At 45.0% G+C, this 23,632-nt stretch overlaps 1 protein-coding gene across 1 annotated transcript in view; it reads right to left on the bottom strand.

The window, feature by feature from the left end:
• LOC126187389 (protein patched) overlaps positions 1 to 23,632 on the bottom strand; it is a 163,407-nt gene that overhangs the window by 22,305 nt on the left and 117,470 nt on the right. The window contains exons 3-10 of the mRNA XM_049928441.1: positions 21,412 to 21,607; positions 15,882 to 15,951; positions 15,691 to 15,794; positions 15,436 to 15,550; positions 7,109 to 7,201; positions 1,600 to 1,721; positions 1,369 to 1,516; positions 1,137 to 1,277 (exon numbers count right to left, since the gene is read on the bottom strand). Coding sequence (XP_049784398.1) covers positions 1,137 to 1,277; positions 1,369 to 1,516; positions 1,600 to 1,721; positions 7,109 to 7,201; positions 15,436 to 15,550; positions 15,691 to 15,794; positions 15,882 to 15,951; positions 21,412 to 21,607 — 989 coding nt within the window. The remainder of the gene's footprint in view (positions 1 to 1,136; positions 1,278 to 1,368; positions 1,517 to 1,599; positions 1,722 to 7,108; positions 7,202 to 15,435; positions 15,551 to 15,690; positions 15,795 to 15,881; positions 15,952 to 21,411; positions 21,608 to 23,632) is intronic.

Genomic DNA, 23,632 nt, shown 5'->3' with positions numbered 1-23,632 from the left:
AACTGATGCCAGGAAATGTACTGACAAACTGGATAAGTACTTTTGGGCAGCCTATGACCACTCAAAACAATTTACTAACTATTTTCTAAGAAAAATACTGTTTTGTGTGCTACTTTAGGTTCCAGGGAGAAATGGGGGAAAGAATGAAGTTTACCACATTTGTTTATGGCTCCATTGAATTCTTACCTACTGTCTGAAAAATCTCATTCCTCTGTTGTAATGGTAAATTTAACATTGTGCAAGTCAGTTTCTGGAGAACAAAGTGGAGCATTCTAATAGAAAATATTTCCTAGAAACCCCCCTGCCCCCCACCACTAAAGTCAGCAGAGAGCCTTTATTGTATGGGTCAGGAGAAAATCCTGGATCTCTGGCCCAAATATGGTATTCTGCCAAGGTGCACGTCAAAAGTTATCTTGTTATGTTACAGCTAAAATATGAGTTGCTTAATAGCTGTTGGAACTCTTTTCTAGCCGGTTCAAATGCTTAGCATTCCATGCTATCTTAGAGTCAGAAAACATCACCATTAAACTTCATTCTTGGCATGCAACAATAATACACCCTTTTGTTACGAAAAAATATAGAATACTAATAGGCCTTTGAACCCTCTGAGTACCAGTGATCTTGCATCAAACCACTGCATTATTAATTTTGTTTTGAATTACCAATGCCTTTTACATGGAACAACCGATGCTATTGCAAACCAGAGACATACTGAGGTACTTTACAAATGTAGTGCATTGTAGCAGTTATTTACAGCATTTAAAGCAACAGTCGGCATGGAGATTGTGCTGCATGGGATTTTCGAGATGTGAGATTGTGTCCAGGAAAAATTCGAAGTTGCTTTCAAATACATCACACAAAATGAGGGGTAGTTGTAAACTATACATCCCAGAGATTCCAAAGTGAAACCAACTCTTTAAAAGAACTGACTGTTTGCTTTTTGCCAGTTTCTTATTTTGTAACACATTTCTTATGTTATAATAAAGGTTAATTATGTGAAAAATTTTAAAGTGATATTTTTTCATATCGTTGGGACTTTAAAGGGTTAAACAAACTAATCTCATTTCTGCACTATTGTCTACGAGGTTTGTTTTTATACTGATAGAAGGTGATTAGTTAGTTTTTACATGGCTTACCATTAATACATATCCAGCGATTACTTTCTCTAACCGCAGTTCCGAAAATTGACTTAGAATATCATTCAATGTAGTAGTGGAAAATGAATACATGCTATATGGAGATGTACCGTTGTCTCCATTCATATACTTCTGAAGTTCCTGCAAGTGGATAAGAAAGAAGTATTGATAAGTAATGTGGGAGATACTGTCCATATTTAATTAATGTCATTGGAAGTACATAAATTCATACCTCTGAGAACCTCCTCTGCCAAGTATCGAGCACCAAGGCAGCTTTTTCAGGGGTCCATTCAACATGATGGACTTTGTACGATGCTGACCAGAAATCATATAACTCTCGTTCTCCCATCAACTGCACAACAGTTTGTAGAGCTCGAGCTCTGAAAATTATAAACAGGCATTAGTGATAGCAGGACGTAGAGTATGAACAGTGGCGAATACCAGAAAGCAGACAACAGCTTACTTTTTAATATGTCCAGTCTTATTCTTGACTGTGCCTCCAACTATCAAATCCTCAGGCCAATGCATATACTTTGCAGCAAAACCATAGCAGCCACCTGTCAGTTCTGCCCCTATATCAGGTATCTGAAATGTAAGTTGAAGAAGAAAAAAATAGTACCGTATTCACATATCAAATATTTCAGAATCATTATGGCATGAAATGTGGTTTCAACTGGATTAATGTTCTTCAAAGAAATCACTCTCTCTCTCTCTCTCTCTCTCTCTCTCTCTCTCTCTCTCTCTCTCTCTCTCCATACACACACACACACACACACACACACACACACACACACACACAATTTTCAGAGGCAAATTATTATTTGAAAAATCATTGTAAAAGTGGAAATGTTCATGGTAACATAAACAACAGAGTAAAGGGAGACTTTTGTTTCCACTCAGACACAAGTAGTGCTATATGATTGCAGCATGGCACACAAAGTTATTTGTGCAATTAGGCTATGATGAATTATATGGTGTTCTCTACTGTGCTAAAAAACTTCAAGTCACACAGACAGTTCACAAAAACCAGCAGATATATGTATAACTGAATAATCTCTGATAAGAAAAGAGGATACCTACACAGAAAATCCAACGAGGATGTGAAGCAATTCTGAAACTACTTTGTACTGAGCTTTTGTACAGTTTCCAGGGAGTATATTGTCAGTTATCAGTGAGGATCTCACTATAAGTTGTTGTAATTTTCACATCACACTGACTTGCTTTACTGTCTGAGATAGGGGTCTGAGGATCTCACTATAAGTTGTTGTAATTTTCACATCACACTGACTTGCTTTACTGTCTGAGATAGGGGTCTGTATGGGTTGGTGGCTCTTTTAGTGCCAGATGAATAATGTAGGTGTATGAAGCTCAAGTTCCTGTCGATCCTATAATTTTTCAATTTAATATACACAAGGCATGACCAGAATGCCAGGTAATTCATTTTTTGTTTGTTTGTATGTGTATGTTTGCAGTTCTAGTATACATTGAAATCATCACACTGCAATACCTTACTAATGTGCCAAACATTATGGCACAGTCCACTAATATAGGGGGGGGGGGGTTATGTATGAAAAGCTTTCACAGTTTTATCACCTCAAAATAATAATGTTAAGTCATTCATTTTTTGTTTGTTTGCGGGTACGTGTCTACAGCCATGGTGCACTTTATACACTGAGGTGATAAAAGTCATGGGATACCATGTTGGATCGCCTTTTGCCTGGTGTAATGCAGCAACTTGACATGGAAGTCCCCTGCTGAAATATTGAGTCATGCTGCTCCCCTGCAGAAATATTGAGCAATTCTGCCTGTATAGCCATCCATAACTGGTTGCACAGGATTTCGTGTATGGACTGACCTCTCGATTATGTCCCATAAATGTTTGACAGGATATATGTCGGCAGGTGTTCTGGCTGGACAAATAATTCACTCAAATTGTCCAGAATGTGCTGGGTCTTGGCTTTGTGGAGTCTTTGCCACACTTGAACACTATCATCAGCTCTTACCAACTGAAATTGGGACTTATCTGTCCAGGCCATGGGTTTTCAGTCATCTAGGATCCAGTCGGCATCGTCATGAGCCAAAGGCGCTGCAGGCTATGTCGTACTGTTAACAAAGACACTTGCATCAGTCGTCTGCTGTCATAGCCCATTAATGCCAAATGTCGTCACACTGTCCTAACAGATATGTTCGTCGTATGCCCCATTTTGATTTCTGCGGTTATTTCATGCAAGACTGCTTGTCTGTTAGCATACACAATTGTACGCAGACGGTGCTGCTCTCTGTCGTTAAGTGAAGGCCGTCGGCCGCTGTGTTGTCCGTGATGAGAGGTAATAACTGAAATTTGGCATTCTCGGTAAACTGTCGACACTGTGGATGTTGTTTACTTAATTCCCTAATGGTTTCCGAAATGAACTGTCCCATGCGTCAAGCTTCCACTACCATTCCACGATCAAAGTCTGTTTGTTGCCGTCCTGCGGCCATAACCACACTGGAAAGCTTTTCACATGAATCAGCTGAGTACAAATAACAGCTAAGCCAATGCGCTGCCGTTTTATACCTAGTGTACGGATTGCTACCGCCATCGGTATGTGCTGATTGCTATCCCATGACTTGTCACCTCAGTGTAAAGACCCTCGCCACAGTACCGTTGCACGCCGCTGCAGAAGCCAAACAAAATGTCCACTTTATCAATCGGCTGCTTCGCTTCTTTTTCTGGCTCCTCTAGCGTCGAGCTACGGTACTGTAGCGCAGGGAGTTCAATGTGTAGCTGGAATGCAGACATATAACTTTATTTTTCGAGGTCGTAATTAAAACTTAGGACTACACCTCGTATATAAATTTCGCCTCGTAGGCTTTTTTGTTGTATAAAAATGTCGGGCTGCACCATGGTGTTCAGCTGCCACTGAATGCTAAGCAATTTCATTGTCCGGCTACTATGGAAACTGAATCAACTTTGTGCTATAAACCAAGCCAGGAGCGACGCAGCCCAAAGAGAAAAATACGAGGGAAGGGGGCAGCAGACCACCGACTCGGACATGCCAGGTGGCGGCCCGTACCTTGCATTCTCGGCCTCCGCTCACCTACCTGCCGCTATTGTCACGCGGCGATACATCAAGCTACCCACCGTCGGGCCGTATTGTGTGCTGACTGGCGACTGGCGGCCGTACTTCCCATTACGAGCGGAAAAGTGTCCCACAAAAGCAGTCCCCGAAATTGAGATATCCGTGGGGCTGTGGCTTCTCGCGACCACACAAACTCCGCCACGGTGCCTTTTAGGTTTCAAAGGGAGGGAGAATCGCTCCTCGTCCTTCTCTGCACCTGTGCCGAGCGCACAGTGTGGAATTTTTGCCAGGTGTCACATATAAGCCGCGTTTTTCACCGCCTATTCCCGCATGGCGCACTCTGACGAAAGATTTAAGATGTTCAGAGTGTCAGATACAGTTTCTGCAATCCAGTTCCATTTGCCAGCGCTGTTGATTCAATACACAAGGCGATTCTGAAAAAAAAGCATGTAAATTTGTAGGTCATGATCTATAGACAGTGTGTCTTAGTTCTATGAAGACTGTGGCTATGAAAAATAAAAGTCATGGGTTACGTTCAGTAAGTCACTGTTTTTATTCCAAATAGTCTCTTCTGAATCGAAACACAGCTGAAATAGTTTTCAAAGTGTTTTCAACTAGCCACTGTAACAGTTTTTCGGAGGTGCATTTAGTACTGCAGGACAATTTTCGTCAGTGGCCTTAATTGCATCATAATAGTGTCCTTTTACTGCCAGCTTCAATTTGGGAAACAACCAGAAGTCGGCTGGGGCCAAATCCGGCGAATACAGTTGGTGATCCAGGACTGTGATCCATTTGCTGGCCGAAAACTCGTCTACAATCTTCGCTTGTGGGATGGGCTGTTATCATGGAGGAGCAACCAGGAACCTGCCTCTCGGTATTCGGGTCGAACACGAATTCTCGCCCAGAAATGTTGGAGGACCCAAATCGCTTGATGTTGCCACACTGCTCCATTGCCGGCGAGCGTCAGATACGTACTGTTGTTACATTCGCGGCCAGGATGCCTGCTGCAGCTTTTGACTTGTACAGCTGTTTTTGAAACTTCAAGGATCGTAACACCGCAACTCACCACGAGATAGCCCTGCAGTTTGGAAATTCACACAAGCAGTCGTGACGTAATGGGACACACTGTGTCACCCCATTTACATGAGGCTCCCAGAAACGGATTTCGTGAACCGATTTCCTAGTACCGCTTCTGGGTGGTCATATAAATATTTCAAAATCTATTTTAGATATCCGCTCCTGGTTGTCGGTTTTCCAATTCCGCAATCGATTTTCGCTCCCATGTAAACGCAGTCGGTTTTGAAACTTGCTTGGGCTGTCAAGTTTCGTCTAGTCTTTGAAAATTTTCGGCTAATATGGACGGAGTGGCTTTTTGTATAGTGAAAGGTAAGTAGAAATTAAACTGAAGCTGTTTACATCTCGCCTACTTGAAGAGAAATAGCGATTGTGTTGACTAAATCAAACTGTAGCGGCTGTTTCCCAGGCACCATATTTAACTGGCCTACAAAATCCGCTTCAGATCTTACCATGTAAACACGACAGCGGGAAACTGTTTCCGAAATTCAGTTTTTGTCTTTCGGAAGATGTGTCGCATGTAAACGTAGTATGTAAGACATAACTGAAACGTTATAACTCTACTCACGATTCAATCGTTCAGTGAAATACTGTGCCTTGCAGTTATGTTTCACTGTGGACATTTTGTATTTAGACAGCACTCGAACTTTATTAAGCCCGGTAAGACCATGGCTGACATCCTACCCTGTAGTTGTGACTGGATTTACCAGTAACTGTTGCCGCACTTTTTTCATACAGGGTGGAATAACAGTCGGCAGGGTGTCAAAAAATACGTAGGCGGTGGCTGCACGCCTGTGATATGTGACGCAATTAGTACTTTAAATTTCCTGCGAGCATCTGCTTTTTCCGGAAGTTACAGCGTCAATATTGACCTCGTCCAGAACGTCTACAGGTAGAGAAATATAGCCTGAATTTTAATACTTGTCTCCGATCCGACAATATAGACAATAACAGTAAGAGATATGGAATTCGTCTGAAAATGAGAGACACCAAGAAGTTAACGATGAATGGATTGTTGCAGTGAGAAGCGCCTAATTTGACGCTAATTTACCCCTTAATAGCAGATAGCTGTTATTTGTTAGTAGAAGTAGAATCAGGCAGCAACCAGAGGGAATTTGCAACTAATGTTGCAGATACACTACTTTCATTGTTGGTATTTCCAATCCTGCTTTATGATATATAGTTAAAGCCTTATTTAACAAGCTATTGTTCGTCTCTCGCGGTCCCTGGAAAAGATCCTCACAAATCGAACAAATCATGCCTCACCACACAACAGACGTATTATTTCAGTATCAGTTTGAAGCACGGTGAGATGGATACTGACTAGCAGTAAGTGTCCTAGATCCATTTCTCGTGAAATCTCAAACTGTGAGTTGCGCCCCATCTCAGATCCTGGGCATGCTCTTGTGCACAGTGTTGAGAAGCCTGGAAACCTATGGTATCTTTACATGACAGTGGTATATATTGATCCCGTTTTCTGCTGTAGTACGTTACCCAGCGTTCCCATCGCGTGAATTAAGCAAAATCCCAACAACACAACTGAACTCAACCTCGAAACATGGCGCTTGAGACAAGTAATCTCGCTGGTTATTATTACCTCGGAACTATCAGAAGCAATGGCTGGAACCTTAAGTTATAGGAATACTCGCTCTGCAACGATTCTCCCCTGCGAAAACTAGCATTTTGTCAATATCGTACCGCTGTCGAATACACATTGAATGAGTTGCTGATCTGCCACTGCTTGTAATATTTGGCTACGGAGCTGGTCGCGGTACAGCGCTTGGTAATTCACAAGACATTATTTTGCAAGAGAGCTCCGAACACAGCGTGGCTTACCTGCCCCGTCTTCTTGTTGGGCGCTGTCTCTGGACACTCGGGGTCCAACGGGTTGAGGCAGGGCTTCTCCTGGTAGGCGCTGCTTATTCCCGCCTGTAACACAAAGCCAATAATTAGGCACCTCGGTCTCCACACAAGTGCAGGCTTACTCAAATTACACTGATCTCTCGTGTACTGCTGCAGCTAAATCGTATTACAATCTCTCCGTCTATAAAAATCTTGTTTTAGTTGTGCCATACCAATGCATAATGTACTGAATAGCAGATGGATTCATCACTAACCAACACTAACTTGTAAAGGAATTTTATGCTGAGTGATTCAGTTTTATCCATTCACGATCCAAACAGCATTCCTTTCTTTAACTGATGGGATTTGGTGCTATTATGAGCATTAATGATCACTGGAGATTGTACACTGGGAAATAAGTGGACAAATGTAATACCACTGAGCGGCAAACGTTTCTACTTTGACCACTGACAAATGCATGTAATTGTGCCTCTAATCACTGAATGTTGACCCTGTGTCAGTATTCGATGGTAAGAGTACGATAAATTTTCATGTCTGCGCCTGAAAATGTAATGTCTTTGAGGCCAAAATCGATGGGAATTTTGCAAGTAATTGATAAGTATTTAATGATGAAGTGCAGGTAATTGCAGTAGAAGACGAGTAAAACCAGTTGGTGGCCTGAAAATAACAGATAAAAAGGGATGCGGACCGGAGGGCAGTAGGAAATGTATCATCTCGTTCCACAGTCCCCTAGATTAACAGGGCTGCATCAAATGGAAGTTTTAATGTGGCCTTCTCGTCTAGACAGCATGTATTCATGTGACGATCGAGAGACGATAGTGTTTGTCTGGGGAAATTAATCAGCATACTAGTTTGAAAAGGATTCGTAATTAATTAATCCGAAAATTCAGATGAGTAAAATCGTACTGATGTCGATGATATTCAGTAGCCACATAGAGAAAGTTGTGTGTCGGAAATTAATGTAAATGGGGAATTTGTCAAGTGGACCCGCTAGTTGGAGTAACGTGATTTCTCAGTTGGGAAATGAAGTGCAAGCTGAAAGTACAAATCGAGGTTGTGAGGTTCTGATGGCTCCTGCATTGCCGTAATACGCTTTCATGAAGCCATAGTTCTCAACAGTTCTAAATCTCGTAATGTTGGAAGGTATGCAGTGTTTCGTACACCGCAGTAATAACGTAACCGGCATGCACAGTGCTTCTGCGAGAGCGCATTGGTAATATAAAGGGAAACGTGGAATGCCTTGGTATCAATTAATGAGTATTTCATTGAAATTTAGTGGGATTTACGAATTTCACCGTCCTAACGTTACTTGCAAACCAGAAACAACAGCGAACAAACGCCAGCTATTAATTTATGGCCTGATCATTTACGCCTGGTCCATAGGTGTCCACTACAGCGGAGGCGGGAGCTGGGGAGGGAGGAACACCCGTCCCCCTCTGTGGAATCTAGAATACAGATTTTTTTAAATTTATTACAGAATTCTCAAACGTTTCGAGAAGTGATTTCCTATAATTCCGCTACACCCCTCTTTCAGCCAGTTGTAACATTACGTGGCTGATCGCAGTGAAACAATACTGATTTACACTGTTCAGCCTGAACATTACGACCATCTGCGTAATAGCCTGTATGTTCACCTCTGGCGAGGATAACAGTGGCGAAGCGTCGTGGCATGGAAGCAATGAGGCCTTGGAAGGCCGATGGAGGGAGCTGACGACACGGAAGGAGGGGCGATGAGCTCTGATGCCACGTTCAGTCGCATTCCAGACGTGTCCGATCGCGTTCAGGTCTGGCGAGATGGGGGGGAGGGGGGGCACATCAATTGGTACTCGCCATTGTGTTCCTCGAACCACTCCTTCGCACTCCAGGCCTTGTGACATGGCGCATTATCATGTTGGAAAGTGCCACTGCCGTCTGGAAACATGATTGTCATGAAGGGGTGTACGTGGTCCCAACACTGGCACATATACGGGTCGTCAGCTGTGGAGGCCCATCGTTAGGAGTGCTCGGTGCATTGTGTGTTCATACACAGTTGTACTCTGCCTAGCATTACTCTGATGTTAGTTCCGCCACAGTTCGCCCGCTGTCCTGTTTTAGCAGATTGCCCAGCCTACGATGTCCGACTTCTGTAATGAGGAATGGCCGCCCAACCTACGACATCTGGAAGTGGTTTCACTTTGGTTACGTCACGTGTTGATGATCGTCAAAAATGGTTCAAATGGCTCTGAGCACTATGGGACTTAACATCTCAGGTCATCAGTCCCCTAGAACTTAGAACTACTTAAACCTAACTAACCTAAGGACATCACACACATCCATTCCCGAGGCAGGATTCGAACCTGCGACCGTAGCGGTCGCGCGGTTCCAGACTGAAGCGCCTAGAACCGCTCGGCCACCAGCGGCCGGCGACGACCCTCACCACAGCACTCCTCGATCACCCTACAAGTCATGCAGTTTCCGAAATGCTCGTGCCGAGCTTCCTGGACATCACAATCTGCCCTCGGTCAACTCCGATAGATCGCATGCGTTCCCCATTGTAAACATGTAGAGCACCTTTACTGGTTCGCCCGGCGGATTTGTGTCGAGGTCCGGTGAACCGGCCAGTCTGTGGATGGTTTTTAGGCGGTTTCCCATCTGCCTCGGCGAATGCGGGCTGGTTCCCCTTATTCCGCCTCAGTTACACGATGTCGGTGATTGCTGCGCAAACAAGTTCTCCACGTACGCGTACACCACCATTACTCTATTACGCAAACATAGGGGTTACACTCGTCTGGTGTGAGTCGTTCCCTGGGGGGTCTACTGGGGGCCGAACCGCACAATAACCCTGGGTTCGGTGTGGGGCGGCGGAGGGGTGAAGTGGACTGCGGTAGTCGTCGTGGGGTTGTGGACCACTGCGGCTGCGGCGTTGACGGAGCCTCTCCGTCGTTTCTATGTCCCCGGTTCAAATACAAATACAATACCTTTACTGATACTACATGCACAGTGCGTTTGTCCGATTAGCAGTCATTCCTCGCCAGATGACGCTGCTTTTCCGTGGTCTGCTAATCTGAATCTAATAGGAAGCGTTATTTAGTTAATACCTTCACCGTGACGCGTACAGTAGTCGAAAATAGCGAGTGGGGCGCACCCTCCCTAGCTCTCAGCGAAGATAAAAAATACAGCGTAGACAAGAATTTTTTTATTTCCAGAGATTGGTTTACGCAGGTTTTTAACAATGGCAGGAACTACAACATTTTTATAGTTGCTTGCAAGTCACCATTTGTCTTCCAAAATATTAAAAATACTCCAATGTCTAGCCGCCCCCCCCCCCCCTCCCTTACAACTGCCGTATGGGCGCCCGTGTCAGCTGCTGAAACGTTTTCTAATCAGGAATGCTTAGCAGAAGCCTATATGCGGATGGCTGTTCAAGACAGAGAATGTCGTAGGGTCGCTTCGAGGTACCGCTTCAGTACGACCTACAATACATTCCAGGCGCCTGATGCGGTCCAAGCTGTTCATCGCAGGGCTGTCCACCAAAAGCTCTTAATTGTTCTCCTTCGGTCGATGGCCGTATCCGTTTGATGTCTCCGTCTCTCTCTTTCTTTCTTTCTTTCTTTCTCCTTTCTTCCGTTGCTCCGCTTTGCTCCCTCCGGATTTACAGCGGCGGTGCGCGCGCGGGAATTCCAGAGAGGAGAGGGCGGTCCGAGGCAATTGCGTTATTTATGCGTGGCGTGCGTGCCCAGGCGGCAGCCCCTGGGTGGTCCGGGCTGACAGCAGCTACCTCCGCGGCCGGTGGGCCGCTCTCAAAATACACGCCGCTGAGCCAGTCTGAAGGCCCGGCGGACACGCAGGGGGGCTGTGGGCTGAGCACGGCGTTTACAAAAGGTCGTCTCACAGCTGCGCAATGACACGCTTACAGCCTCGACTTTACTTTCATCACGAGACAGCGTCGCTGCTTTACACTGCGGTGACGAAAGTCATGAGACAGCAATATGCACATATACAAATGGCGGTAGTATCGCGTACATAAAGTATAAAAGGGCAGTGCATTGGTGGAGTTGTGATTTGTTCTCAAGTGATTCATATGAAAAGGTTTCCAAATTGATTATGGCCGCACGAAGGGAATTAACAAACTTTGAACGCGGAATGGTAGTTGGAGCTAGACGCATGATACATTCCGTTTCGGAAATCGCTGGGAATTCCGAGATCCACAAGAGTGTGCCGAAAATACCAAATTTCAGGCATTACCGCTCACCACAGAAAACGCAGTGGTCGTCGGCCTTCACTGAACGACCGAGAGCAGCGGCTTTTGCGAAGCATTGTCAGTGCTGACAGTCAAGCAACACCATGCGAAATAACCGCAGAAATCGATGTGCGGCGAAATTTGGTGTTAATGGGTTATGGCAGTAAACGCCCGACGTGAGTGACTTTGCTAACAGCACGGCATCGCCTGCAGCGCCTCTCATTGTCTCGTGACCATATAGATTGGACCGTAGTTGACTGGAGAACCGTGACCTGGTCAAATGAGTCCCAATTTCAATCGGTAATCGCTGATTGTAGGGTTCGAATGTGGCGCAGACACGACGAAGCATGAGCCCAAGTTGTCAACAGGGCACTGTGCAAGCTGATGATGGCTTCATAACAGTATGTGTTGTGTTTACGTAGAATGGACTGAGTCCTCTGGTCTGGTGAACCGATAATTGACTAGAAATGGTTCTGTTCGCCTACTTTGAGATTATTTGCAGCAGTTCAGGGATTTTACGGAATTTTTATGGATGACAGTGCGCCATGTCACCGGCCACAATTGTACACGACTGGTTTGAGGAACATTCTGGACAATTTGAGGGAATGGTTTGGCCGCCCAAATCGCCCGACACGAATCACATCGTACAATTATGGGAGGTGATCAGTTCGTGCACAAAACCCTGCAGCGGTAACAATTTCGCAATTATGGACGGCTATAGAGGCAGCAGGGTTCAATATTTCTGCAGTGGACTTCCAACGATTTGTTGAGTCTACGCTACGTCAAGATGCTGCACTACGCCGGGAAAAAGGAGGTCCAACACGATATTACGCAGTATCCCATGATTTTTGTCACCTCAGTATGGTCGACTGATACAACGGAGCGACGCGGCCAAGCGGTTTCCCTCAATTGCTCGATGCCAGTGCTGGTATGGTTCCCACGAAAAGAAGAAAGTCCATTTCCTAATCCATCCTTCACCATTACAAGTTTCTGCTCTGCATCTATAGAATGATTATATTATTTGGCATCTGACTTTTCAGGTCCGAAGTTGTGACGTTTTCGCGAGAAGTACTATCTGTATGCAAGCGTCACGGCGCCCCGCGGCGATAGAAAATCGATTTAAAATATCTATATCCTGAAAAAATGACGTAAAAACATCTGAATTTCAGGAATGGCTAATTTTCGACAGGCTGTAAGCCGTAACTGTTTGCGAACAAATTGACTAAGAAGACTTGTTCTATCAAGTCGCGAAACAGTATTAAATTGGCCTGCAAAAGATGCGCGCCGTCCGAGATTTTAGCTAAAATCGTACTTGAATATTAACAACCCCTTGTTGTTGCACTTATTAAATTTGAAACTGACGTTTGTGTAAATTTTGGCTCTAAATATTGTGAATTTAAGAGCATAAAATTCACAATTAAATCGCGTTGTTCGTCTTCCCTTCTAAATTTATCCTTGCAAGCACGGTAGTTTCATAATTGAACTGAAAACGTAATGAATTTCCGCATAACGTTTACAAACTTTTTCTCTCAATACTCTCACGGGAAAGAGTAAAATAATAATGTTAGCGAAATAGCCAACTAAGCTGCTGGTGTAAGAGAGCGAGATGATATTTAAAATTTCGCGCGGCGCGCATGCTTATTTTGGGCCAATTTAAGGCTGTTTCTCAGCTTGCTAGGCCAAGTGTCCTGTATGAAATGTTCAGCTCGACCTCCCCTACACTGTTGTGGTACATTGCAAACAGTTATCGTTTACACCCAGCATAGCGCCCCTAAGCTTGTCAAGAACTATTCTTCATTTGAAGTGGGCAAATTTTTTTGGGAACTTACCATGTCACATCTCAAAAAGTATTGAACTCACTGAAATACTCTCTTATGATAACCAAAATACCTCGCTCACTAATGGATCTTTCCAAATTTGCGTGTCGCATAGCGTTTGCTATATATGAGGGGCGTTTAATAAGTAATGCAACACATTTTCTTTCTCGGCCAATTTGGATTGAAAGAATGCGGAATTTGTTGTGGGACATATTGGAATATTCCCGCTCCAGGCCCTATAATTTCGTGAGTTTCCAACAGGTGGCGGCATCTGTACTGGAGGTGCGCTCCAATCAGAAAGCTGTCATTGAGTTTCATTTGGCTGAAAACCAGAGCATCGTAGATATTCATAGGCACTTGCACAATGTCTGCGGAGACTTGGGAGTGAACAAAATCGCAGTGAGTCGTTGGGCGAGGCGACTGTCATCTCCGCAATAAGGTCGCGCAAACCTGTCCATATGCCGAGTGGCGGCCAGCTGCGCGAAGCTGTCGCACCTGCAATGCTGGAACATGTGGACACTCATTCGAGGTGATCCACGGATCACAAACAATCACCTCGCTGCTCAACTGGATGAACCTCTTGGTAGTGCTGACACACTCGTCCAACAGTTGGGCTGCTCACACGTGTGTGTATGCTGGGTTCCTCGCCGCCTGCCCAAAGACAATAAAGAGCAACGAAGGACCATCTGTGCGGAATTGCTTCCGTGTTACGAGGCTGTCGCGACAATTTTTTGTCGAACATGGATTCATCAATTCGAACAGGAAACAAAACGAGAATCCATGCGGTGGCGCCACACCTCCTCTTCTCAGAAGAAAAAGTTCAAAGCCGCACCCTTAATTTTATGACGTAGGTCTTCTGGGACTGTGAAAGGGTTATTCTGTTTAGGTCCTCCCTCGTGGTGCAACGATCAACTCTGAAGTGTATTGCCCTACCCTCAGGAAATTGGAGAAACGACTGCAGCGTGTTCACCGCCACAAAAATGCAAACACACTTTTCCTCTTCCATGACAACCCAAGTCTGCGCACCCAAGAGAAGCTGAAAAAACTTCATTGGACTGTTCTTCCTCATCCAGTCTACAGCCCGGATCTTGCACCTTACGACTTCTATCTGCGTGGCCCAATGAAGGATGGACTTCACAGGAAGCAGTGCGTGGTTACTTATGTCGGGGTGGAACCACGCGGGCATACAGTCCCCCCCCCTCCCCCCCTAGTAATGTGGCGTAAGGCTGTCGGACTGAACGGAGATTATGTTGAAAAATAGGGTTTTGTAGCCAGAAGAATGGGGAATAGTATGGTGCATTGGAATAAAAAAAAAAAAAAAAAAAAAAACAAGATGCTTTCAGAAGAAAATGTGTGTTGCATTACGTATTGAACGCCCCTCGTATAAACTTCGGAAAAAGTCATTTTTTTCAATTTTCTCAATATTTTTATTCGCAACAATATAAAGCCTGAAAACTCTAACTCCCATCAAAAATGACATAAAAATTTTGTAATTCATGTATAGCATAGATGTCTATATTGTTACTAATTATGTCAAAATATGTTCTTAATTTTAATTAGGGCCAGGAATATGTTTTTCCTTGCGACTGGCGAATTTACGCTTCCAGAAAAGTTACTTGGAAACTGCCAGGCACAATGCTTTGCACAGCGCGGTGTGTGTGTGTGTGTGTGTGTGTGTGTGTGTGTGTGTGTGTGTGTGTGTGTGTGTGAATGTGGGGGGGGGGGGGGTGCAACAAAGTGACAGCTGAAAAAGCCAGGCTACCATTGCTCATATCAGCGCACACTCCGCTGCAGAGTGAAAATCTCATTCTGGATTGCTCATATTGTTGACAGTAGTAGTCCAGTCAATATCTGTCAAACGTCAACTAATTTAAATCAGACTGTAAGTCCACGTAGTCGATGGGATGTCACACCTTAATTTTCCTTCCTTCGGCTGTTATTAAGAAGCTTTCTTCCACAATATTGGTATGAAATGGAAATATATTTAAGAAGGCTAACTTTCACTAAAGATGTCATATTTTTGATACGCTGTAACTTCATAGCTAGCCAACAAGGCACGCTAAAGTCGTGGAGCAGCAATAGGGAAATAGTGAAGCGCGATTTACATGACACTTCATTTCCAAAACTGTCACAGTGTCAATTAAATGAAGCGTGGCACCTCTAATATACTACATACAACGTCAGTCGGCGCATTTAAAATAATCGTCCGACAAAAAAATAGATTCGTCAGTAAGCTAAAAGAGAAGTAAAACAATCGTACTTACTCTCTTCATGTATCCTTCCAGCGTACCGAAGTGGAAGTTGAAGTCGAACGATTTCATCTGTTCAACTAATTTCTGTGGGTGCAAGTTCGTCCACCGAACGTTAGATCCGATGACACTGTAAGAAACAGAAAAAAGAAAAATGGTTGTGATGAATGATGCGCTAATTCCAGGAACACTTACTATATTATTACTAGTCAAGCGCCATGAATGGAGTTTATCATAGGTCGAAACAAGAGATAAGAAGCAGTCACTTACGGAATGGTAACGGGGTATCCTGGTTCTGGCCCTAGCAGTTTGGAGCCTTCCCAGAAGCAGTCCAGGGGAGAGATGAAGGTGCACGGCATGATGTTCTCGAATATCTGCGCAATAAAACGACAATAAATGTTGATCCTGTTCCTTTCGTAGCACAACCGTGGAAATGACAAGAACGGGAAAAATGCACATACCTGCTCAATGTAATGCTCTTCAAAATCTGGCACACTGGGCGAATAACACAGATCTTTCAACCTCCACGTTCTGCAACAAGAAGGAAACACGGCATTTGTCATCAAGCTTACTTGTAACAGGGACTGCCATAAGCATGCTTAATAACAATCGGCAAGCATCAGTCTTGGAAGACCCGAGGTACGTAATGCGAAGAGATTCCACGAAACATATAATTGTTCGTTAAACACCAGTGAAGAAGTAACACATTTAATGTTGAAGAAAGGAATGGAGAGCGCACTGTTCCGGAGTAGGGTGACTACCTACCACGTACGACCGCTATGCGGAGGGCCTAGGTTCAGTTCGCGGAACTACAAGAGACTTTCTCCTTTGTATGTTGACTGGAACAGGGTCACCCAGGCTCGTGATGCCAATTAAGGAGCTACTTGGCCGCGTAGTAGCAGCTCCAAGGTCAGGAATGCAAACAACGGCCGAGAGAGCGGTGTGCTGATCCCTTACCCCTCCACCCTGCATCCGGATGATGCCATGTGGTACGGGGAAATGCTGCATCGCGCGGTTCTCTGTGCCTGATCACGGTGTTAAAGGGTTTTTAAACTGGAATTTCAACCCCAGTCCTTTCGAAAAAAAAATGTTTGATGCCCTACATCTCCCAGCAATAAACTTTATACGTTGCTGAACTTCTGATTGGGAACTACAGCTGCCACGTGACAGCGGGTATACACAAAACACTTTTTTCCTTTTCATTTCCTTTTCTATCCAACATACTTTACTAATTGCTATACCTACTGATCGGTATTTGTGTAGCTGTTTTGAGCCTCTCACTTGTGTAATCCTCTACTCGCTGCTCAACGGAAATGCGGTGCTTTTCAATTTAATTATCCAATCTGGCTCGCATTTTTATTTGGCGCCGCGTATTGATTGCATTCTAGGTTCAGACCAGGTTGCATTTCATGTCACTGCATCTTCATTAATTTCATCCCCATTGTTGTGTCGTCCGAGCAAGACACAGCTAGGGCAAAAGCACCACAAGTGCGCAAAGATGCGAGCTGGTGCCACTGCCACAGACTCGTCACTTGCGCGAGTTCCACCAGCGCCACGGGCGGCGCTGATGATGAAGATATCGACTTCGCCTCGGGCAATTTCCGGCCGAGTACAGTCCACCAATGACAGAACAACAACGGACAGAAGCCTACTCGGAAAATAGAAGAGCAGCTCTCGCCCATTTGGTTATATATCATCAACAATGGTTCAAATGGGTCTAAGCACTATGGGACTTAACATCTGACGTCATCAGTCCCCTAGACTTAGAACTACTTAAACCTAACTAACCTAAGGACATCACACACATCCATGTCCGAGGCAGGATTCGAACCTGCGACCGTAGCAGCCGCGTGGTTCCGGACTGAAGCGCCTAGAACCGCTCGGCCACCGTGGCCTGCTATATATCATCGTCCAGGGCTGACTTAGACAGGGAATGTAATTTAGTGAATTCTTAGAAGCGAACAGACAATTGTAAATTGCATTTGCTATGTTCTGTGAAGTTTACCTACGATTATTACGTCTAACCATTCAGCGCCTTTTTGTGTTATATTACAAGTAGTATTGCGGACTTCATTATTCGACAAGTCACACAGATAAGTAAACCTTTTTGACTCATTTGTGTGACTTTGTTACTAATTTTTTGGTTGTAGAACCTTCGTTCTCCTATCCTGTTACGCGGCTCTGGGCCATAGCTGTGTAATAGTGGCAGAGAGAAATTGTCTTAGCGATGTACTGCACCAGAAGCCGTTTCACGAACTCACAGACTCGGCCTACCGTAGCAACAGTGGCAACTCTGTCTCCACAGCAGTAGCGACAAGGCCTTTACAAAACTGGCGACGAGGGTTTACAAAACCCATAGATTTCAGTGCATGTAATTCATTGTATATGGACCACAACAATTTCTGTAACGTAGCATATAGCGTCACTAACGGTATGTTGCAGCTTAACCTAACCTAACATCTTAATTCAGTTGCGCATTTCAGTAAGTAACAGTAAAACAAGACGGATGTTCACGGAGCAAAATGCGAATAGTTACAAAGACCGGGGCGCCGCTTTTTTATAAATACTCTGATGAGCACTCATCTGAAATACAAAACAAACGGGAAAGGTGGTCACCAGAGTCGCGAATGTCGGCGTTTATTCACGAAACACGAACTTTTTGTTGTACTTTAGCGTTGATTGGCAGAGAACAAAAATAGCGTAACCTTGAAAGTAAAAACGTTGAACTTTAAAAATAAAAAAAAAGCAACCTCACACTCTGCACAGATGCCACACACGTACTCGCTCGCAGCACGCAAGAACTTGTTCAAAGGTGTCGTACATTTCCTCTCCTCCCCTGCAACGCACGCCTGCGAGCATAATTTAGCCCCGGCTAAAATATTTCCGACAAGTATTTACCATACGCCGGCTGCTTAATGAATAAAACCGCGTGTCTCGTTTGTAATTTACACTGCAGTTACAAACGGCACAGCGGTCGGCACTATTGGCTGTCAGTGAAGCGCAAGCCGGCTCGTAAACAGCAGGAGCGGGCGTGGGCGAAGCCTGCGCTCCGCGAGGTACGCAACCCGCTGCGCGCAGCTCTGGTGGCGGGACGACCAGCTATGCAAATCTCCACGCAGCCGCGGGACTAAATAACAACGTAAACGTCCGTCTAATATGTAGTAGGTACTATTTTAACATCCAAAACAGCCTGGGTCTTCGATCCTGCTAAATCCATTCCCTCTCCCAATTATTTTGATGAGGTATGTTAGAAGAGAGAAATAGTCTTTATTTACAGAGCAGTATGGCTATATAATATTATCTGATGTTCATAGCCAACTGAAGCAACGAATAAAAATTTGTACCAAGGCCGGGATTCGAACCCGAGTCTCCTGTTCACTACTCTGATGTAACCACTATGCCACCTTGGCACAGTCGGATTTCACAACTACACGGACTACCCTAGCACGACTCCTTCCTCAATTCAACTTCCTCGTCACGCCTCAGGCCACGTGGTATTCCCCCTAATACTAACAGCACAGTAGACACTCTCCAACTGTATCCAATTGGAACCTCTGCATCAAATGAAATTGGGGGGGGGGGGGGGGGGGAAGTCCTGCCTGAAAACCAGGTGTAGGTGCTTAATAAAATGAAAGTATATGGTTCCAGAGACCTGTCCAAGTCCAAGCATCTGTAATATACGTGTGCCGACTGAACAACGAATGAAAATTTGCACGAATGCTGGGCTTTGAACCCGGGTCGGTTTGTGCATCTTCTTAATGAGCAGGAGACCCGAATTCGAATCTTGGCCTTGGTATTTGATCTGGCGATAGGCTGAGGCCAACAACAAATAAGCTTTGGAACCGAAGTCTTGCTATGAGCGTGTTCACGTACTTATTTTCTAGATTCGTAGCCAGATTGGTATCCTGTCGTCCGTGATACTTCTCGTCACCAGGAGCGATGGTGTGGGGAGCCATTTCTTTTTATAGTAGGACCCCTATGGTTTTCATCTGTGGCACCCTAACAGCACATCGGTACGTCGATGATGCCCTACGCCCTGTTTTGTTGCCCTTCATGGCAAGCCATCCTGGGCTTACATTTCAGCGAGATAATGCCCGCCCACATACAGTGGGAGTTTCCAAAGCTTGTCTTCGTTCTTGCCAAACCCTACCTCGACCAGAGAAGTCGCTGGATCTCTCCCAATGTGAGAACGTTTGGAGCATTACGGGCAGAGCCCCCAACCAGCTTGGGATTTTGACGATTCAATGGGCCAATTGGACCGAATGTGGCATGATATTCCTCAGCAGGACATCCAACAACTATCAGTCAATGCCAAGCCGAATAACTGCTGGCATAAAGGCCAGAGGTGGACCAATGCCTTACTGACTGGTTCCGTTTGCGAAGCTATTTCTCTCGGAAAAATCATCCATTTTTTCTTAAATTTAATCATTTGTTTATCTGTACATGTACATCACACTTATCGAATTCCGTCCCATTCAGGTAATTCCTTCGATTATTTTATTTATTTTTTGTCTTAGAGTCTACGACAGCTACTTTCTGCTATTCTGTCACGTTGGCCTTTCTTACGGCTGTGATTCCGTGCAACCGACTTGGACAATCACTTCCTTTCACTGCCATGACTTACGTCAGCCGTGGGGCATCACACGACCGGCTGGTACCAGTTCTACACCATCCACAGAGCCTCCAACGAGGCCTTTCTGCTCCTGAAGGGGTATGACTAGCAATTATCCGGTGAGCTTAATACAACAAAAATGATGTATTTGTTGAGTATGTGTTGGTGCCCCCTACATATTTCGGCCACTGCATTTTTGTGCCTGTTTCGCAGGCCAGGTACGGCCCCTGTCTCACTTAGGAGGTTATATGGTTATCTGTAAACAGAAGAGCAAAGTGCTATGTACAGTCAAGCCGACAGCAGTCGCCACAGCGACCAGGGGCGCTAGTCTCACCATTACTTTGCGTGCAAGTCGCAGCACGAAGAGCTGCTGTTGCGAGCACTAATTTATGTCTGCACTGCCACATCCTCGCGTGATACCACACATGTATCGTCTCGTAGGCGTGTACTTAAGTCGACTCCCCGCTAACGTAGAGCCAGTTGAATCCCAAGCTCTGAGCAACCAACAGCTGCCTCACGTCTACGCTATGGACACCGCCTGCTGCTTTTACTTCGGTATCCGCCAACATGCTGTGCCACCCCCGTCCCGAGTCACGTCCGATGCTCCGCTTCTACCAGCCGCTCCAAAGGCACGGCTTTGCAGTATCTGTTGTGACTGTCCACGTGCTCATCGTCCTGTGGAACAGTTTCTTTACCAGTACACTGCCTACAAGCCACCAGCCTCGTAGGACTGTGTCGCTACCAGTGCACTGCCTACGAGCCACCAGCATCTTAGGATAGTGTCATTACCAGTACACTGCCTACGAGCCACCAGCCTCGTAGGACCATGTCATTACCAGTGGACTGCCTACGAGTCACCAGCCTCTTAGGTCCGTGTCGTTGCCAGTGCACTGCCTACGAGTCACCAGCATCGTAGGACTATGACATTACCAGTGCACTGCCTACAAGTCACCAGCCTCATAGGACCATGTCATTACCAGTGCACTGCCTACGAGTCACCTGCCTCATAGGACGGTGTCGTTACCAGTCGTATGCCTACGAGCCACCAACTTCACATGCACCGTGCCATTACCAGTAGAATTTCTACTAGCTATCAGTGTCATAGGACCTTGTCACAGCCCCTCATGCTCATCAAGAGACTGCCTACGAGTTACCAGCCTCGTGGGACTGTGCCGTCGTTAATCTTCCTTGTGCTGTTCTCAAGTTTGGTAGATATTATTATCAGAGGTTGTATTTAGCTTAGTTCTTGTAATAAACAATTACTGCGAAGAGTATGTCTCACATCAGCGAGTGTCGCTCCTCTAGATGAGGATAGAACAGTATTTTCACAGTGACAGTAAGCAGAGCATGTCGCAAGTCTCTGGAGGAGAGGTACTCACATGTCGAAGAGGGTGACGGTGGCAGCGGAGGCGGCGCGTACGGCGGCGAGGTGTGCCAGCAGCGCCCCTGGGTGCAGCAGGGAGCCGCCCGCGTCGGCGTCGCGCGGCGTCTGGATGAACAGCTGGTGCGTGCTGGCCGCCGCCTCGCCCAGCGCCTGGCGCGTGTACGCCAGCTCCTGCTCCAGCCGACCCCCTTCTGTGGACCAAAACGACAGCATGTTAGCGTCCCAGAAAGCTGGATAAGGTGCCGGCGCCTTATCACTATCAGTGTCCCACAAGGCTCTATAGTGAGACCATCCTTCGTTCTTGTTCTACGCAGGATGACTTTGCGATGCGCGTGGAAACGTCGCCTGCAGGAAGTGCAAATAACTTGCAAACAAAAGTTCCTCTTGCAATTTTTTTGGTGGATTTATGCGGTTTTTAGTTATTTGGAAAGAAAAAGTTTATATAGGGTGAGGTGGTACAAACCGATGCATGATTGGAGCGAAACAAGATTAAGGAGCTATACCTTAAGGGGGGACATGTGAGAAAATACAGAGATACATAAAAGCTGATGCAAGTTTTACTGTTTAAGAGATAAATGACCTAGTTTTGCACTTGTTGTCATTACGTTACTAGCTACAGTCTGGAATTTTTCTCAATTTATTTATGTTATAATCCGATCAGGACGTTGTTTGACATTTTTAGAACATCTACTATCACAAGAGGAATATTTCTCAAAGGTTACTTTACTCACCACTTTCAAAATGTGGTAGTTTATTCCCAGTAATTAGATAATTCTGTGTAGCAGTTTTTTTAACAACTGTCTTAGAGCTCTCACAACAATATTTGACATTTATGATATGATACATAGCAATTAGCAAATTTGATTTCACAAAAATTTAAATAAATTTGTCAGTAATGCACGTTGAAAAATTTTATACCGTAGGAAGTTTTGTTATAGTATGTACTCATACAAAGTCTCTAGAAAATTTTATCATTTGATCTGCAATGGTTCATCAGAAAATATTCCTTATAAACTGAAAAATGAAAAATGCAGGAAATGAAAAAGATTTTATTAGCATTTATGTCAGAAACAAGTACCCTAGTGTTGGGCAAAACAATATATTTGCTCTTTTTGGTCTTCATTTAGCTCTCTTCTAGTCTCATCCTTCTGGCGTGTCCTTTTGCCAATATCCCACACCAACATTTCAGAACTAGCGGTACGCATATCATCATACGTACGTTTTCAGGGAAGCAACCCGGATCTACCGCATCTAATCCTAGTCTCATAAGGGTCCTGATTCTTCCAAAGTTAATATCACTGAACATCGCACTAGCATCATATGAAGAAATTTCAGCAATAGTAGAGGAGCAAAATATTGTCTTTCGACGTTTCTTCCAAATAAGGTTATTAAAGCTTTCGTTCGGGCTGTGTGTTCCCCCCACGTGTGCGTTTCTTTAGGAAATTGTAATTAATCGAATCGTAAATGGGCTCACAACCTTCTATACTCCACAGATGTCTCATCTGATGGCAGGAAATAATAAAATAGCGCAAACAAGCACGGAGTCATGTACACAGGGGGCGTGGCACTGCGCATTAGTTTAAACAAGATGGCTTTTACATCATTTGTAGCACGAACTGATCTCTGAAAATTGGAGACAATATTTCTAACATGCTACAAAACTTATCTGGTGGCAAAAATAATTTCAAAATTTTTGACCAATTTAACACACATCCAGCCTTAAGCGAAAAATCAGTCAGAACTGGCAGAGAACTGAAGGAGGGATTGCGAAGAGGAATCAGACATGGATGTCGCCTTTCACCTACGCTGTTTGCCATGGAACGAGAAGAGTGAGTCGAAGGCAAAACGGTGGGTGTGTATGCATCGCTGACGACATGGCGGTGTTGGCAGAATCCAAGAAGTTAAAGGTGAAGGCATTGTGTGCGGCGCAAGCCCGTGGCCGAGCTATTGGCTTGGCTGCAGGCAGGGTGCATATTTTTTTCTGCCGCGGCGCTAAGGAGGGGGAGACTGGTGAGGCCGTCGCTCCAGCTACCTTTTACCACTGCGAAAGATCCCCGGTACTGATTGGATAGGACAGTGAGAGGACATGTAGCCAGCCTCGAAGGAGGAAAAATCTTTGCCTCTATCCGGGCCGGAACCCAAGACCTCTAGGGTCGGAGTCTAGTGCTCTTCCCGCTAGACAACATGGCCACTACGTCCAAGAACGTGTTTAGTGA

Source organism: Schistocerca cancellata, chromosome 5 (assembly GCF_023864275.1).
Source record: "Schistocerca cancellata isolate TAMUIC-IGC-003103 chromosome 5, iqSchCanc2.1, whole genome shotgun sequence".
Taxonomy (NCBI): Eukaryota; Metazoa; Arthropoda; class Insecta; order Orthoptera; family Acrididae; genus Schistocerca; species Schistocerca cancellata.
This window is presented reverse-complemented; position numbering and strand designations above follow the sequence as displayed.